The sequence below is a fragment of the Macrosteles quadrilineatus genome, unplaced genomic scaffold (genome assembly GCF_028750875.1).
Source record: "Macrosteles quadrilineatus isolate MER2022 unplaced genomic scaffold, UCM_ALF_1.0 Scaffold_9__3_contigs__length_116548681, whole genome shotgun sequence".
In the NCBI taxonomy this organism is placed as follows: Eukaryota; Metazoa; Arthropoda; class Insecta; order Hemiptera; family Cicadellidae; genus Macrosteles; species Macrosteles quadrilineatus.
In genome coordinates this window covers 94464541-94483456 of record NW_026542602.1, presented here as the reverse complement: position 1 = coordinate 94483456, position 18916 = coordinate 94464541, and the positions used below count along the sequence as shown (strand labels likewise).

The 18916-nt window shown below is 35.3% G+C and overlaps 1 protein-coding gene across 1 annotated transcript in view; it reads right to left on the bottom strand.

The window, feature by feature from the left end:
• Nucleotides 1-9026: 9026 nt before the first annotated feature.
• Nucleotides 9027-18916, bottom strand: part of LOC129002078 (semaphorin-2A-like) — a 282280-nt gene continuing 272390 nt past the window's right edge. Inside the window, exons 9-14 of the mRNA XM_054429609.1 lie at nucleotides 18700-18876; nucleotides 15588-15712; nucleotides 14899-15050; nucleotides 13596-13787; nucleotides 12553-12796; nucleotides 9027-11186 (exon numbers count right to left, since the gene is read on the bottom strand). Coding sequence (XP_054285584.1) covers nucleotides 11112-11186; nucleotides 12553-12796; nucleotides 13596-13787; nucleotides 14899-15050; nucleotides 15588-15712; nucleotides 18700-18876 — 965 coding nt within the window. The 3' untranslated portion in view covers nucleotides 9027-11111. The remainder of the gene's footprint in view (nucleotides 11187-12552; nucleotides 12797-13595; nucleotides 13788-14898; nucleotides 15051-15587; nucleotides 15713-18699; nucleotides 18877-18916) is intronic.

Here is an 18916-nt window from a genome sequence, read left to right as displayed (position 1 = left end):
TGTTCATGTCATAGCGAAGAGCTAGCAGTCTCCTTTGAGGGGCGAGGCTAAAAAGTGTTGTCCTTGCATAGTTTAGTCGCCATTATGGGCTGGAACAATGAGAAGCGTGCGTTTGCTGTTGATGCCTACTTTTTGAGTGGGTAAAAATCGTAAAAACAGTGATCGCAGCCCAGTGTACCTTTCAAAATCGGGTTAATTTAGCCCCGTTGGCCCCTGTTCCGGACCGGAAAACAATTGATATGTGGTTGAATACGTTTAGACATACTGCAAGTGCAACAAAACGAAAAACTTGAGTCCCATGGCCCATTAGATCACCTGAGAACATTGAGGCAGTGAGAGCTTCAATGTTGCGATCCAGGTGTGATTTGCAATGGCCTGATCAATATTCTGATTTGTCCCCTTGCGATTTTTTTCTATGGGGTTTTTGAAGTCCCGCGTTTATGTGGACCATCCAAGGACCCTTCAACATTTCAAAAACATGATCCAGGAAGACATTGCCAAAATAACGCCTGCTATGCTTGAAAGCGTAATGACACACCAGAAATCGGTATACTGAATGTATCTAGAATGGGGGACGTCACCTGCATGATTTAAGCTTCAATACTACGTAAAACAAAACTTTAGGAACGTACTTACGTTACAAAAACCAAATAAAGTTTGTCTGACTCCTACAATGCGTTTTATTGAACTTTGAAAAAACAAAGTTATGCTGCCCCACCCTGTATCACAGAAAGCACTTCCTTGATGAGAACACTGCTGATATCAAATATATCACGGCTTTTACTATTTCTTAGGCCAATCTCAATATTTGCTACTTCCTCACTAGACACTGGCTTCAGAGTGAAATCTGGTATGTTGATGGGCACCTTCATCATATTTTTAGCAGCAGCAATGGAAGGCGGGAAGTCACTAAAGATCTGCGAAGTCAGTGAGTCAGCCGATGGAGTCGTTTTCCCTGTGGATGAGTTATTAATTAGCTCCCATGCACGTTTGCATAGGTTGGGCGCTTTGGTTATATTGTCAGCATTAGACTTGAGTTTTGCCTGGTTAATAGCTCTCCGATAACTTGCTTTTGCTTCGATATATCTCTGTTTAGCAGTGACAACTAAAACATTATACCTTTCTGCCCACTCTGCCAAAAATCGTAAAGCTTTTCAACTTCTCTTCGCTGTTGGGTTAGTTCATGACTGTGCAATTTCATTTTAGTTTTATTCTTACTGTTCATAGGCTTAACAGTCTTAAAGGGGAAGCATTCCTTCATAGCATCCAGAAAAGTAGAGAGAAACTTGCAAAAGATATCGTCCTTATGATTAGATAACATTTCATCCCAGTCCAGTTTACGTTTAACAGAACCAACTTGAAAGATTCTATTTTAGGTCTACTGAAGTCCCTGATCAGCTTAGGAGTAGGCTTTACATGGTCGATATTTTTAGCCAGACAGATCTATGTTAACAGAGCATTGTGGTCAGACAAGGGTGGTGAGAGAACTGAAGTGTTTGTATCTTCTACAGGTAAGTACTGAGGGATAAGTGCCCAAGGACGGTGTGCTGAGGGAAAAGTCCCCAGGACTTTCGCTTTGGACCGGGTTCCCGGTACCATCCCCCACCCTCAGAGCACCTTCCACCATATAAAAGGAGCATCACCGGGAGACTCGAGTCAGTTGGACCTTCGGCCTCAACCTGGTGGGGTGCACACTTGAGGTTTGTTGAGCCCAATGCAGCTGAGAGGTGTGTTGAGCCCCGGCATCCCCGCACTAGAGACCGACTGAGCCCGGTGCAGTCAAGAGCGTTTTGAGCCCCGACATCCCCCTCACTAGAGGCATGCTGAGCCCGGTACACACCGCACTAGAGGTGTGTTGAGCCCGGTGCACCCCATACTAGAGGCCTGTTGAGCCCCGGCACCCCCCATAGTAGTGGCGTATTGAGCCCCGGAATTTTATTTCAGTCTTAGTCCCCTGTGGCCAAAGGAGGGGTCATTTCTGGGGCCATGAATCCGTCTGGAGGGGGGTGTAGAGGCCCACCTTCACTACCATAGAAGAGAGCTGTCTCGGAGGGACGACAGTCTGCATTCGACAGTGGGGCTAGCGACCTCGTTTGGTGGAGCTGCTGCGATTGGGACACCAAGAGCCGCTCAGCACTAGGAGACGATACCAGTTGAGGACAGAAGGAGCCGAGATGAGAGGACAAAGTCAGCAAGGACAACGTAGACCCTGACAGCGAAACAGGACAGAGGGGTCTGGAGGCGATCAACCCAGACAACAAAGAACCGCATTACAAATTGCCCTGGTCTCTGGGATACGTGAGCCACAGATGATTGTATATGTATATATAGATCTGTAAAAAGTCTTGAGACAAAATAACTGTATAAAAACTCTGGGAGTGTTCAGTTAATGAGAGAGTCCTGAAAAACCACAAAAAAGTCTTATAGCAGGAATAAGATAAAAGCTGAGAAAGTACCTTAAAATGTTCCCATGTAACAATAAAATACCCACAGAAATATTCTTACTTACAAACATATCATTGTTAATCTAACAAAATTATATTTTTCCTGTACGAGAACGTAATAAAACCATGCATTTGCACCAACAAACGTAAAATTTAACTACGACTTTTTTACCTACAACATTTAAATTAATAATTAATTATTTAAATAAAAACTGTATACAGAACATACAGGGTGAATAAAAAGTCAAGACCCCCCCATCTAATATTTTTCCAAGTAAATATACAGAGATATCCTTTTGGGGGTTGTGCAATCTTAGCAGGAAGTTTCATTTTATGATTTTGACATTTTTGAGTGTCCCCCCTAAAGGGGGATTTGGGGGGCAACTCAAATATTTTAAATGTAAACCCCCTTCAAGTGACACCTCATTTTGAAGTGCTTAGAAAAACTTAAAGAATGGGGAAAACTAGAGGTCGCTATCTCTTCTCTATCCAAAATGGTAGCCCATCAAATGTTGTGGAAAATCAATGGTAAAATTGGTTCGTAATGGTAATATTGGCTACCATTTTGGATAGAGAAGAGATAGCGAACTCTGGTTTTCACCATTCTTTAAGTTTTTTTGAACACTTCAAAATGAGGTGTCACTAAATGGGGGTTTACATTTAAAATTTTTGAGTGTCCCCCAAAAGGGGTGATTGGAGGGGGGGGGCAACTAAAGACTTTTCAATGTAAACCCCCATCAAATGACACCTCATTTTGAAGTGTTTACAAAAACTTAAAGAATGGTGAAAACCAGAGTTGGCTATCTCTTCTCTATCCAAAATGGTAGCCAATATTACCATTACGAACCAATTTTAACCATTGATTTTCCACAACATTTGACGGGCTACTATTTTGGATAGAGAAGAGATAGCGACCTCTAGTTTTCACCATTCTTTAAGTTTTTGTAAACACTTTAAATTGAGGTGTCACTTGAAGGGGGTTTACATTTAAAATATTTGAGTTACCCCCCAAATCCCCCTTTTTGGGGGACACTCAAAAATTTCAAAATCATAAAATAAAACTTTCTGCTAAGATTGCACGACCCCCAAAAGGATATCTCTGTATATTAACTTGGAAAAATATTAGATGGGGGGGTCTTGACTTTTTATTCAACCTGTAGAGTGGTCGAAAAAGAACTGACACATTTCAAAATAAATTTTTATTTACAAAAATTTTACTACATGGTAACATTTACATTTGTACAGATAAAAAAACTCAAAAATTTTAAAATAAAATATTCAGTAAATCTCAATGCGGTCACTGTTTAAGGCATTACTTATGCAATGTTAATTCCATCCCTGAGAAATGCAGCAAAGGTGTGTGATGTGCTAAATTTTGATTTAACGCCGGAATAGCCTTAGTTGGTGCTAATATTGAGATTTATTTAATATCACCAACAAATGTTTCTATCTGTAGGCCTACATATGTAAATGTTACCGTACCATGTAGTTAGAATTTTGTAAATAAAAATTTACGTTAAAATGTGTCAGTTCTTTTTAGACGACCCTGTATTATTCAAGCCATTGACGTAGGAGTATTTTTCAATCTAGTAACAGACTGTTTTTATTTTGTAGGTAGGTTACTACGTTTAATCTGGGATGGCATATGTATTGCAGCACGATTTAACCAAAACAAAAGAAAAAAAAAGAAAAATCTGCTTGAAAAAAGAAAAAAAGCAATTCATATTAATTCACTTTACATTTTTACAGCCTTCAAGTACAGCGGCAGTTAAAGGCGGTGATTCGACCACCTCTCCTGCTAGCAACGCCCCTAAATAGGGAGTCCTTCGAGCACCTGGGAATTGAATCCAAATAAGAAATGGTGATCATTGTTACAGAATTATATAAATTCTTCTTAAATAAATAACAAGAAACGTTTGAATTTAATAACAAATTTATTTATTTGGCTACATAGGGTAAAAACTTAACTGAGCCACCAGTGATGGTATATCAGAAACTATTAGATTTAGAGAAAACTTTTAATAGGGAACTTTAAATAATTTCTCATAACTTGAAAAATGAATTCCACTTTTTTTTGGATTGGCCGCCGTATCCAATATATTTTCTAGGATTAAAATCTTGTCTTATTCAAGACCTCATTAAGACCTCTGTCATAGTCAATCTGTAAACTACCGGTACTTATTTTTAACTCACCTAGATTCTTATGAAGGAATGCATTGAAATGCTAGAACAAAGTTCTAAAGAAATCTTGAGCTTGAAACTTTAAAAGAAAAAGGTTAAACATGTAGTACTTGTCAGTGATCCTGGAATTTAGGTCAGTGACCTAGGTTTCAAACTTAAAGGTTCATTTTCAAGCTGATACCAAGTCATCAGGTCATGACTCATCTTTAGCTGGCTACACCACGCACGCTACCGTACCAGTATTATAATTGGCCAATTTTTGTTTAATGTTCAGTGTTTTCTTGTTCGTGTCTCATGTGTTATAACGACTCTTCACAGTAATGAAGAGGATTGTGTGTTTGGAATGCGTTTTCAACTTGGTATCAGCTTGAAAATGAACCTTTAGGTTCGAAACCTGGGTCGCTGTCCTAAATTCCAGGATCACTGACAAGTACTACAGGTATTTAACCTTTTTATTAGTAAATTACGTGATCCAGAGGCTAAACATGTAAAAATTTAAATACCCCCGCCGCAGCAAACCTGCAGACTAAGCGAATTTCCATTTGACTGATTGGATTTACACTGAAATAGTGAAATGTCTACTTAAAAATATAACATTTCCCGATTTAAATAGAATTAGTTTAGCAAGTACTTAGGTTTGCTGCATCAGGGAGGGTAAAACCGTTTTTTTTTTTGTAAAATGTTAGTAGTTAGTAGGAAATAAAAACATTTTCCAAATTTGATCAAAATATGTTCATAAACAAGCAAACTACAACAGTTTACTTATTCTCCATAAGAATAACATGGGAATTTTAAATTTAAAATTTTTTTAAATTTTCTCCGTAACCATTAGGCGCATAATAACGCTTCTGTATACTAAATTATTTGTTTTTTTAAGCTCTACAAAATGGTTTGGAAAGAAATTGCTAAATTTTATGTTTTTGGGGTCAAAAATGGGAAAAACCTATTTTTACCCCATAAAACCCCCCGTACACCCCCGTTCACATGGTCCGATCATGCTGGATCGCGAACTCGTTCGAATAAACGTAGGTTTACACGTTTGTACCAAATTTCATCAAAATCGGATCATTTTTGCTCGAGTTATCGTGCTAACGGACACATATATATATATCTATAAATATATAAATATATCAATATATAAATATATAAATATATATATATATATATATATGAATTTGAACGGATGGTGTTTTTGGCCTCTAGGGACCTCAAAACGAAAAAAAAAATCGGTCCCGCGTCCAGGTCTTACCATGAGTACTACGGTAATAGCTTATTCCCTATATGGGAAATTCGCTAAAAGAAATAATAATAACAGTGTTGCCTAACAAGTGTTCTGTACTCCTTGTTTAAGTTTGAGTTTTAACAAGACATGTTTCCCCCAACTTTACACAAGTTTTAAGATTGCTACACAATGCACTAATACCCTTGTCACTTAAATGAAATTTTAGTGTAATGTCATGCTTAATTTCCCAATGAATGCTGATGAGGGGGATATTTTGAGTGAGGGGAAGGGGGGCAAGAAAGGCCAAGTCAGCAGCCTTAATGAAGGAGGGTCTCATGTTAATTGGGAAGTCTTGGCGTAATTTGGTTAGCAGGCCCCAAAACTGAGGAAGAAGCTAAAATTTTAGGTGAATAGCTTCGTTATCAATTAATGAGACTATTTTTGTAACAGAGAAGTATCAAGTATCTAAAAAATAGATTGAGTATTAATTGCAAACAAAGATTTCCCCAGATTATTATTGTTTTAAAATGTTCTTTAAATTATTCCAGGTGAAACACCACAGATACATTATGAAGGGATGTCAATCAATGGTGTTTAATCAATGGGTTAGGGAACATATAAATTTGGTCTGAAAACTAGTGGTGGCAAAAATATCAAAGGGTTTTAAAGAAAAACGTTCAAAAATAACACTCTTATATTTTCACGCTGAGGAATCAAATTTTACTTATCCAGACATTCAACGAGTGTCATATAAACATTTTTATAACAAAAATATGTTCAATTTTGGAAGCAAATATTAGTTTAAATTAGAACTATATAGGCTAATTAGTTGACAATTTCTGAAGATAAAAATAAGATTTTTTTACCAAACAGATAATTTAAAGATTTTCATTGAATCCACATTATTGAATCGATGAATGAGTTTGTTTTAGGTGAATAATTCACAAGTAAAGACTTTTTTATAATAAAAATCGTGAATATTTTCAACACTCTGTGTATTTTAAGGCACTTCATTAAAAGCAACTTGGAGGGATAAGCATGTTTATGTTACTTTGAAAGGGGGAGCTGCATTGTCTTGGTCTGATCTCTCAGAGTCATTATAACAGACAACCAAGATTTATTTAAGCTCATATTGGAGAAGACACTGTACCTGTACATGTGAAGTGGTAATCAGATATATCCACGAGTACTGTAGTTTGAATTCAAATAAACAAAAATACACAAACACAGTTATATTTTCCCTCTTTTAAGGCAGAGATATTGATTTTGTTAAATTAATGTAGTAAGGGAGTGTAATATTCTTAAATATTTTGTTAGTAAATCATGTTGTCAACAAATTTTTATGGTTTGTAAACAATTGATGCTGTATACATTATTATTAAAGTATGCGTAGTTTCTTATTTTCAGTTTTTACAAATCACCAATGGTAAAAAACCGATTGTCAAAGACTGTATGTTTGGTTAGAATAGAATGGACATTTGACACAATTATTGTGTATTTTTTCCATTTTAATAAAAAAACATTAGATTTAAGAAGTAACCTGAAGAAATATTTGGACATATAGTAATTCATATCAGTACAAACAATATTAATTTTACTCATCCTCATAATCCAGATTTCTGATGTGGTGTTATAATTTCTGTTAAAAGAGTAAATTAAAATAAACCTTTTCGCTTATATATTTAATTATTAATTATTTAATTATTTTTAGACTATAAAAATCAAAATGTATATAAAGTTAAGAAATATTAGTCAGGCATATTAGTTATTTATATCTTGCTTCAGGTTATTTTAAAAGCGGTCACATCAGAAATAAGTACAAAGTAAAATTCAAATTGTCACTAATTTATCTTCTTGCAGGTTTTTCCAGGAATTTGCAGATAAAGTTTGTGATCTTATGCTTATGAGGATTGCCACAAAGTTATAAGCTTTTTGGTTATAGCTCCCAAACTACAAAATTGTTTTCCAATTAACCAATAATCAAAGCAATTACCTATATCAAGTTATTAAATCGGTAAGGCTTCTCCTTGGTTTAACCACATCAAACTTCCTTTGCTGGGAGTTCCTGGAAAACATGAATTTATGAATATGGCTTCTTGGTTGGATCTAACCAAACGTTTGCATTTTAGATAACTTACAGTAACATGTAATATTTACAGGTTCAATAAACAAGCTACAAATGATTTTCATTGAAAATTATGATAATTTTTCTTTGGATTTTATAACAAAAATTTAGTAAAAAGAAATATTCTAACATTTTCATCTCTGTGTTATCCGACAATGAGAAAAAGTCTCGCGACTGCAATTTCCATTAAAAGTCCTTTCTCCTTCTGCATAGCTCTAATTAAAGAGTAATTTCAGGTTTTTAATTTTTGCAAAAAGAGGGGAAGGCTGGTGCTGTGGCACTCTTGCACAATTTATTATTTCCATTCCCCCAAAATCAGCCTCCATGACAAAGCACTTGACAATTCCCCTTCTCAGATTCAAAGCCACAAGTCTAATTGTATTATAATTGAACAATCTGAATACTGAAATCTGCCCTTGTTGTTAATTGAAAATGAATTTTCCTGACGAAGCTTTTCATTTGTGCCTTCTCCATGCAAAACCTCAATTCTCTTCTAACACCACATGGCAAACCACAATTAAACGATGGGTTTGAAAATTTATAGACAAAATCTCTTTGTCACACATACCACTGCTGGTTTTATGTTTTCTAGAGCCCCTTTTCTAGTTTTCTACTTCTACACTGAAAACCGTGCATCGTACAGAAAAAATGTAGGGTATAAAAAGAAAGATGATGAAATTCTCTACAATAAAAGTGTTATTAGTTTTTTCTGTATATGCATTAGTTTCCAAGATATTCTCAAAATAATATATTAAAAAATTTTCCCCCTCTCCATATCCTTGCAATCTCTTCAATGACTGGACTAGTTTCCATTTGCCACATTGCAAATTCTTAATTAGCCTATTGTATATTTCAATCGCAATTCGAGCAATGATGAAACTGTTATTGTAAGTTAATACAATATTTTTGGATTACAATAAGTTATAATAGAGGCAAACAGTTAAATTAGCAACAGAGAAGTAATATTTTTAAATATATCATAATAAACAAACAAACCTTACTTACTTGGATAAGATTGAGTTGAACGTAACAAGGAATAATGAAAACACAAGGATTAATTTCCATAAAAATTAATTATAATTCACATTATTTTTACTCATATATACAATATTAAATATAATACTAATTAACCGTGCCGTATAAAAAAGCCTAGCACAGTTGAAGCATTATCATTAAAACTAAAAATATTCTTTATCAAAACCGGACGATCGACACTCCAGTACAAGCTAGTAAACTTCTTATCCGAAGACAATTTGTAGCTGAACGGGTATTATAATATATAAGTAAAATGAGTATGTACTTGAGGAACCATTCTATTGTGGCAGTGAATCGAATCCAAAACGATACAATCTATGCAGCAACCAACATAGAGCCTGCTTACAAAAATATTTCTCTCAAACTGAGGAGCTACCTAAACAGTATGTGGCAATAATCAAACATAATAGGTTACAATCACATATTGCCCTAGTACAGCGCAACAGAGAAATTAGGTTTGAGCAACTTATCATAAGAAACAACATTTAATGGTTGGAGTATTTTGGTTGGTTCGACTTTATAGTTTCGCTCATTTGTTTACCATCTTTGTCAAAATATTATTATTCCGAGGGTTCAAACCATAAAAATAAAGCTATCAAAGTGTCAAATATCCACACCACACAAATATGACAATGAGTAAGCATTTGTCAGGAAAAGATACAATTAGAGGGTAAGATAGAGAGCAAAGAAGATAGAGAGATTCAGTTCTATTGTTATAAATATGCACATTCTTTTATTGCCAGCACCATCAGAACATCTTAGGAGAATCAGAATCACAATGCTTACTTCTGTACCTGAGTTTTAAACGTAAAAAAAATACTATCTAGGATCCAGAATGGCGTGTTAACTACTTCAGAAAATAATCTACTTCACTGAACCATTCTGATGTGAAAAAAACCTAACGGTACAGAAGTGAACTACCACCAGAGTTAACATGTTAAGTATTAGACTACTCGTTGGAAAATTAGGAGAGAGCTAAACCTTCGGTTTCTTTTACAGATTGATAATCTGAGGTGAAACATTATGTATGAGAATTTAGACATTTGACATTATATAAAATCTTCATTGGTTTTCAAACTATACAAATGAAACAGTAACGTCCTATAGCAATGATATTTTGTCCTTGCTAGATTCATAGGAAATTATTAGATGAAGATATATACAGCAAAAAATTTTTAATTAACTGACTCAAATGAGCATTTCTTTGTGATGTACACTGGGATCGTTTCAAACGCACACTATTTTAGCAAAGCTCGTTAATACTAATCCCCTTCAAAAATAAAAAGCATGAAAAGACTACAATATTCGTTTAACTCGATAGTAATTTACTTCTCTGCGTTTGCTTTGCAAGTCAAGTTGTTTGATTTATATACAGTAAATCTGAATGAATTGTTATGGAATTTATTTACGACATAAATGTTTCTGAATTACGTTTTTAACAGGCTAAAACACTCCTTAAGTTTAAGACTTTGGATTACGTTATGTTATTAAGACCAATTTTTGTACACTTTTAAGCAACTTGCAAAGGAAACACTGAGAATCCAGCTAATCTAACCCCAAACAAATCTAATTTACACAGAGTTATTTATACCGTATCACAGACCCAAAGAAAATATTTATCTTGCCAAGATCAGCTTTAAGGGGCGTATTAAAAATGAATACACTTCAAAAGATATTTTTACATTATTTTTACAGTAATTAACACTGATTTCTGACGTGTTTTTATATTTGAGCCCTAGTTTGAAAATGTAAAATCATCTAATTAAGAAAATATTCAAAATCAAGTTACTAAAAAAACAGACAAACACAGGGATACACAAATACATAAAACTTACACTAAAACGTTTACAGTCTTGCAAAGTAATAAATAATGAGTTAAAACTAGACAAATCCTACAATAAGTGTCCCAGAGTTTTTGTAAATATTTAACTCATCGGGTCACATTGAAAGAGTCTAAAAATGAGTATAAAAATATTATACACAACTAACCTAAAGAAAATAATGCTAGGAATAAAAACCATAGAGCACCCTAGTCTACAATAAACACTAACACTTTGATAAAAACTAGAGCTCAAACTGAAATGACCTAAATACACATGGCAACCTAGACGAGTGGACTTCTGTAGATCTCGTTGGGATGTGTGTTCTGGTTGCTGTCATTCTGGCGAGTACTGCATTGCTGTAAAAAACAGTAAACAACATTCAGTCAAAACTTATGTTATCAAAGCAGACATTAAAGACACTTACATTCAAGAACACATTACATTAAAAAAGCTAAACATAAGTAACCTGTATTTGTCATAGATCAAACAGTCTATTTGAACAGTTTTGTATTCTATAAAACTCAGTCTATAGAATATACCATATTAGTACTATAACTAAAAGCCTTGCAGGGCAGAACATTTCCAATCTTACTAATATTATAAATGTGAAAGTTTGTGTGTTTGTTTGTTTGTTTGAAGTTCAATCACGCATAAACCATTGGACGGATTGGGCTGAAATTTGGCATGATGATAGCTCACATTCCCGATTAACATATAGGCATATTCTTATCTCAAAAATCCTTTCGGGCTCCACCCCAGTGGCTCTGTAGTTCGCCATGTTAACCTTATGAGTATTCATATTTAAAGGGAATTAAAGAATTTAGTCAGCTGTTTCAAATAAAAAATTTGGTTCTTTGATGTACAAAAGCATAAAAGGTTAAAAGATTTACCAACAGGGTGCAGCACTATAATTTGTTTGTATTTATTTAAATAGCTAATTTGAACTAAGCAACAAAAAAAACTGCGATACGCAATGAGAAGTGTCAAAGTAGGATTGTTTACAGTTATGTTTATGTTTTTAATGTCATAAATAATTTGTGATTTTTTGCGAATGTTTAATAATTTATTTTTCTTTATTACTTAGGTGAAATGGTAAAAAATAATGGCTATGGTAGATGTGTAATACCATAGTATACCACAAACATATGAAACTTATATGCCAACCCCGTACGAAGGACGGGTACTCTGCTAGTATAGAATATTCTCTTAACTTAAGAAATCTATCCTTCAATTTGAGATATGTGGACCTATAGTTTAAGTTGGTCAATAATTACAGAATTGAGGCGTAAATTCATGGCTAAAAGTCGTTGGTAATTCGTAACATTTGAACCCTGATACCTCCAGGTCAGAAGTCAGCTGTGTTCTTAAAGCTAAACCAGACGCACCCCTTTATAATATGAAGCTTTACAATGATTTCACCACATAATTTTTAAGTACAACGGAAAAATCTGTCAAAGAAGGGAAAAATACTAATGAACAGTCAGCCAAATTCTCAAAAGAAAGCATTCTATTTAAATCCCCCCAATAAAGAAGCACTGACTCAACAGTGCGTCATGGTCAGTAGTCATGGTTGCTAAGAATCTTTATGATATAACCATATTGTCATACCCAAAAAATTAAAGTACAAAAAGTTTTCAAAATTGACAACCAACCTTACCACTCTTGGACCATCCTTTTGCTTTACCTAACAACGTCTAGAAATTAATTGTCAAATTCACTCACCGCCTGTTTGCGCTCCCAAGTCTTCATGGCGTACTTGTACTTCTCAAACTCGTGACACCAGTCAGAGTATATCTTGTGATAGTCGTGTGACTTGCCAGGAGGGGAACAGCGATGAGTGTCAACGGTGATGTTGTAGGAACACAACAGAGAGCCACCGAGCCAGCAGTCGTAGCGACCGGAGTCTGCCTCGTTGACTGTCACAATCACCAGGCCACGCTCACACGTCTCGATGTACTTGTCACCTCTGTCACAACAAGTTTAGCCCTGCAGTTAAAGAACTTAAAGAAGGCCAATGGCTGCTTGGAAACAATAGGGAACTAGGAGTAACATGAGTTTGTTAATTTTGTCACAGTAAAACTAATCTGGGAATTATGAGGGAAAAAATAAAAGGAATAAAAGAAAATTGATCCAGATGCTATTGCTTCAGTGATAGGTGAGGGGAGAAGTATGTTAATGGGCATAGATGAAGTACCTGGTCAGGATGAAGGATAGAACCCATGAAAGGAGCTAGGAATTAGTTCAGAGAAGCAACATGGTAAAGAAACCAGGGGTGGCTTTGTCACATAATTTATGGGAACATGTGCCAGTTTATCTGGTACTATGTCATTTTATCAGTAGGCTACGTAATTCCAATACCATTACAGGAAAAACTATTTACTGGTTCGGCAAAACCACTCATATTTTTCACTGGCATACAATGGTTGAACCATCATCATGTAAAGTCTAGATGAGTTTACTTTAGATTATAAGGTCGGATAAAAGATTTGGTTAGTTGGTTGGTTGGAAAATCAGTCCTAAAATACTAAATTTCTTTACATGCCAACTTTTTAACCAAGCTTTTAACTCAAAGGAGAATTTATTTTAAATTACACCATCTTTTTAATTCACGTCAACTATTATAGTATATCAAAATAGGGGGTAAAAAGAATTTTACTGTGGCACACTCTGTGAAAGCGTGTGAAACTACTAGAATAAAAAGGGTACAGCAGGTTCATTATTAAAACCCCAATCTGAAAACTGAAAATATAAAATACATTTCTGACCTGTAGATGATCTGGTATCTGCCCTTCTCCTTGCTGTAGTGGTACCAGGTGACAGTCTGAGAGCTGAGGACTTGTGGCATCTTGACAAAGCAGCTGAGATGTACACTCTGACCCCACGTCACAGACAACTTCTTCTTGATCACTGAACTCTCACACACACTAGCAGTGCTGTTTGTAACATCTTGCAGCAGCCTGGACAGTACGCATTGTGTTAGCGGGTATTGTATATACCTATATATGTAATTTAATGTCTGAAATGTGACATTGATGCATAACAATACTGTTAGAGATACATAATGTGGTAAATACATGGTGAAAATAAAAAAAACCTTGGAAAATTTTTTAGGGGTCCTGCAGGTTTCTAAAATTTAAGGGTCGGCTTGGGCAACCAATTGTGATCAGATCAGGTCAGAATTAATTTTTGGACTAAACTTGGGTTGAGTAATTTACATTATATAGTCTGCCCATTTGACTATGATACCCAGCGGATTAGGAACCTTCTCGGAACTCGACTCACCCTTCAGAGACACTCGCAAGGCTGGCCGTTGATAAAAAGTTTACCTACCTACTGTCACAGATCTGTAACTTTTTTTTTATTTTAAGTTACAATAGATTGTTCTTTGTATAGTTGAGTTCTACATGAAATTCCAAAGTAATTGTACCTACTTCTTTCAGATTGTAGATATTAAGTATCCACATCGTGTTCGGGCTCATTATTTTTGGAATTTCATGTAGAACTCAAATTTATAAAGAACTTTTAACTTAAAACAAAAAAAAGTTACAGATCTGTGGGACTGTGACAGTGGGTGAGTCACTGTTTGTCTCCGGCCACCTTAAGACGAGCGGGTCGAGAGGGTGAGTTGGTTCCGAGAAGGTCCCTAATCCGCTGGGTATCATAGCCAAACGGACGGACTATAGAAGTTTACACAAGATTTTATCATTTCACCTGGATTTGAGAAAGTGTATATGAAGATTGCACAGTTCAAAATTCATGATTCCACCGTAATTTCAGAGGATGCTCACGATTACGTCACAATCGCAGGAGATGATAACACATTCATCGACCAAAAGAAGACATTCACGATTTTACGGCAATTGAGGTATATATTATATAATATTTTGTAAACAAAGTGTTGTATAAAGATTTTTTTCTGGTTAATACTTTCCAGCAACCCTATTTTGGTATGAGAACAAAACATTATGATATTTGGTCCGACCAAACCTGATGAAAAAGTCAATAAAAAATTCTTGCCCACAGAACTCTAGAAAATATATGTGGTAAGGCTTTTGTAATAGATCATACCCAGTCATGTATGGTCTACAGGTATTGCTGTCCTTGTCCCAGCCACAGTAAGGGTCGTGTACACAGCGTAGACAGTTGTCATATCTGCGATTACACATGACCAGGTCTATCTGACGGATACGTTCATCCGACGCTACAATCAGCGACTTGGGCTGTGGACAGAGTAAAAAAAGTCAGCAAAGAAATAAACAGTTATAATATAGTCTAAAAATGAGCAGACAGCACCTTTTACTTTTACCCACAGATCTTTAGTACTTAATGTTATATTTTGTCTCAAGGGCCTAAAGTGACTCTTTTTGGGTCAAGGTCAAATTTAAGAACGTAGTCGAAGCGAAGATTGGAAAATGAGCAACCATGTTTTTCTTCATACTGCAGCATTCTTCAGGTTAAATAATTCACAAAGCGTAAATTTTGTAGGTTTTACTTCTATAATTTAGCACCGAAAATTTGATTCATCTTTCTTTGATATTATATAAAAAAAGTTGTTACTGATAGATGCAATGTGTAATAAATTCATCAACACAATACTATTTGCATATTGTATTATTGAAATTCTGCATTTCACTGTCTAAATGTTGAAGGATACAAGGATAAAGGGACCACTTTGGCTACAAAATTATTTGGTGGGTTATAAAATTAATGTATAAATTTGGGATAGTATAATAGTAAGTCAACCAGTTTCAACTGACCGTCCTAGATATCTCCATGGCTCTGATTGGTTCATTGGGAGTCACATCGAACACATCCAACAACACTGACGAGGCTTCTCCTTCATCATCGTACCACTGGACGATCTTGTAGACTCTGCCTTGGTCTGTAACAAATTAGTTTGATTAACATAAGTTGTACAGAAAAGTGTACACATACGGTATTTCAAAATGAGAAACACCCAAACCCCAGAGTAATAGAATTAGTGAGTTTTGACACTGCTTATAATCAATGAATACAGACCCTTAAAGAGGCTAAATGCGTATGGAGAATAGTCAGACTCGAATTTTGTCGTTGAAATGAGCTTCACGCGGCTGCCGTTAGGTTCGCTCGCCGGGCTACTCTTATCTCTATCTCTCCCTAAGCCAATTCTTTGTCTCACTCAGTCAGCTGACTTGGTCGTGCTAGATCTCGCGATAGACTACCTAGCCTAGCGGCCATGCTAAGCTCGAGCTTGTTGCAGTTGGCAAGAGTAAAAAATTTTTATTCCAGGGTTGTTTTATAAATTTTTGTGTAATTGACTTTTTTTGTTACCTACTTAAACGATCGAACTAGTTTTACAATTAATAAATCAATAATATTTTGTAAAAAGCTAAATAAGCCTTCTCGCACCTATAGTCAAACCAAAATATGAACTGATAAAAATATTCTGGCTATTCACAAGTGTGAGATGAAAATTAAGCGTAACAATAACAAATATTTTAACTGGGGTATTTTTCACAAATTAACAATCTAAGCCATCAATTTTTGTAGCATTGATATTTTTGAGCATAATATTTGTTTAAACTGCCAAAGCATTTACCTCTAACCCAAACATGATCCACCAATACTGTGTTTCCACAACTACGAACGCTACATTTATCGACATGATGCATCAACTGTAATTGTAAACACATTTCAACTGGGATATTTGACAAAACCAAGCCAATGCACATTTCATGCCCCTCCCCCTTAGTGTGTTGACAAGGGCAGCCATGTCTGATGTTTGGTTAAGACAACATTATCTCAGCACTGTTTAGAGTCCTTGTACCAACCCAATATTGGCACCCGTGGAAATGATGGATTGGAGTTGGAGTTTGCACTACTGTTTATTTATAATACACGAACACAGCGTGAATAAAGCACAAAATTTATCTGACAGTTTTTAACCTTTGAAAAACCTTAGCTATGAATAAATAGATATTTTATGCACATGAATAAAAGAAATCAGGTATAGTGAATTTAAAAATATTAAATTCAAATCCCATTGTTAAACTATATGATGAGATGCAGCAGGAGTAACTATGCTATTTTATGGGTCAAATAAATAAATTTAAATTACAATAACTTTTGAACCATTGTTGTTACAGCATTGAGGGTTGTACCATATTGTTTAAAGTCAAAAGTACCATATCATACTACATTGTCATTAAAATTGTTTATAAACACAATTTTCCCATAACAGTATTTTATGAATTTTTATGGGTAAACTTTACGTTAAAAACTAAATTTTAAAAACTCCTGGAGATACCAAGGATTAGTAGCCACATACCAATTATCATCAAAATCGGGCTACAGGTGTAGTCCGTAGCTCTGTACATATCCTAACTAGAGATGGGCTAAATGATTCCATCGATGTAGCCGCTACAATGATTCCAGCTACACTCGTGGACTCATTACAAGTAACCGTTCCGATTCCAAACGATTACTTCGTTACCGCCGTTACAGAGTAGCCGCAATCGACCGATTGCACTCGTAATCGTCATGGTATTGATACTCCGATGTATTCCAGTTACAGTAACGCCTTTTGAATCAAAGTTTACTGAAGCCAAATAAATATTTTTTTGGTTTGTATCGCAATAAATACAATTTAAATGAGTTTCCAAAATATAGGATTAATGAATTATTAATCATTAATCAATTAATCAATCATCTAATCTATCATTAATTAATTAAAATTTGTATATTATTACACAAATTTATACAATCAATTACTGTAGCAATTTGTAACAATTAAATCATTCTAAGGAAGGTTAGAATAAGCAAAACTACGAGATATGTTTTTGCACATTAATTGTAATCAACACAATTTTAACTAACATTTTTTTTAAATCATAGTGGATTAATTTAATCCTATAAACTGATTTGGATTTCGCATTCAAAAATATCAACTGTTCACCCACGGGTGCGAGGTGGTGGCGGAGTTAGTTAAGCGGAGCGAAGCGAAGCTCTTTGGGATCAACTTCAATGCAATATTTATAAGTGTTGGACTGGACTGTGGAATGGGGTTATCTCGCTTGTCAAGCAAGCTGGTAGCTGGACTCATTTACGGAATCGAAACGGCTTGGAATCATCTTCTCTAAACGATTCCAGGCACATCGATTTGCTACTGTAACGAAGTAATCGGAACCGGTACTCTGATACTTGAGTAACGATTACTTTAGCACCAACCATGTAATGATTACAAAGTAACGATTCCAGTACTTTGTTCCCACCTCTAATCCTAACACATGCAGACATCAAGCTTCAAAAACTCTTTTTATGGGTTGAGAGGGATCCAAAACAACATTACCACCCAAAATACAAACTAAAAAATGTTGACAAAATTAATACTTCCTCCATACACTATGTAAGTGATAGGAAGAGAATGTAAAAAATACAAACAAATTGGGACAAGCATAATAGTGATGTTTTGTCCTACTAGAGGACATACGAGTATTTCTGTTTTTATGTTGATAAGGATAGGTTTTTGTGTATACTGATCACAACTAATGGATAAAGCAATCATTTAATTTCCAAGGAGGTACTATTTAAAAAAAAGATTTGTTAAAAAGAATATTGGAGGTAAATGTAACTTTAAGTTCAAAACACGAGTAATAATTTATTGCTGGATACAGTCCATTCTACAGTTTCAGAAAATTCTCTTCAATCTACTCTCTAAAAAGTCCTAAATAAGGATGAAATTACAAGTGTTACATTTTGTCACCTCTACTGTATACCTGTAAGCTCCTAAACTAATTTTCAGTTAAGCTGGACTATTGAACTATCGGAACTCTAGTCCCTTAAAAAACAAGCAAGGTATAATTCAAATTACAAAATACGCTGAAGACTTACTGGTGCCGGCGTAGTAGACCGTGTACTCCATCTGGTCTCCGAACACGTCGTACTTGAGTTTGTCTACAACCAGATGAGTGAACAGTAGATCTCTCTTGTAGAACACTGGCTTGTCGTCCTTATGTGCAACGGCTGAGTCCATCAGCGGATGGGAGCGGATGAAGTTGAGAACAGTGTCTGCAACAGGGTACAACCACATGTGATGTGAACTGGGCGG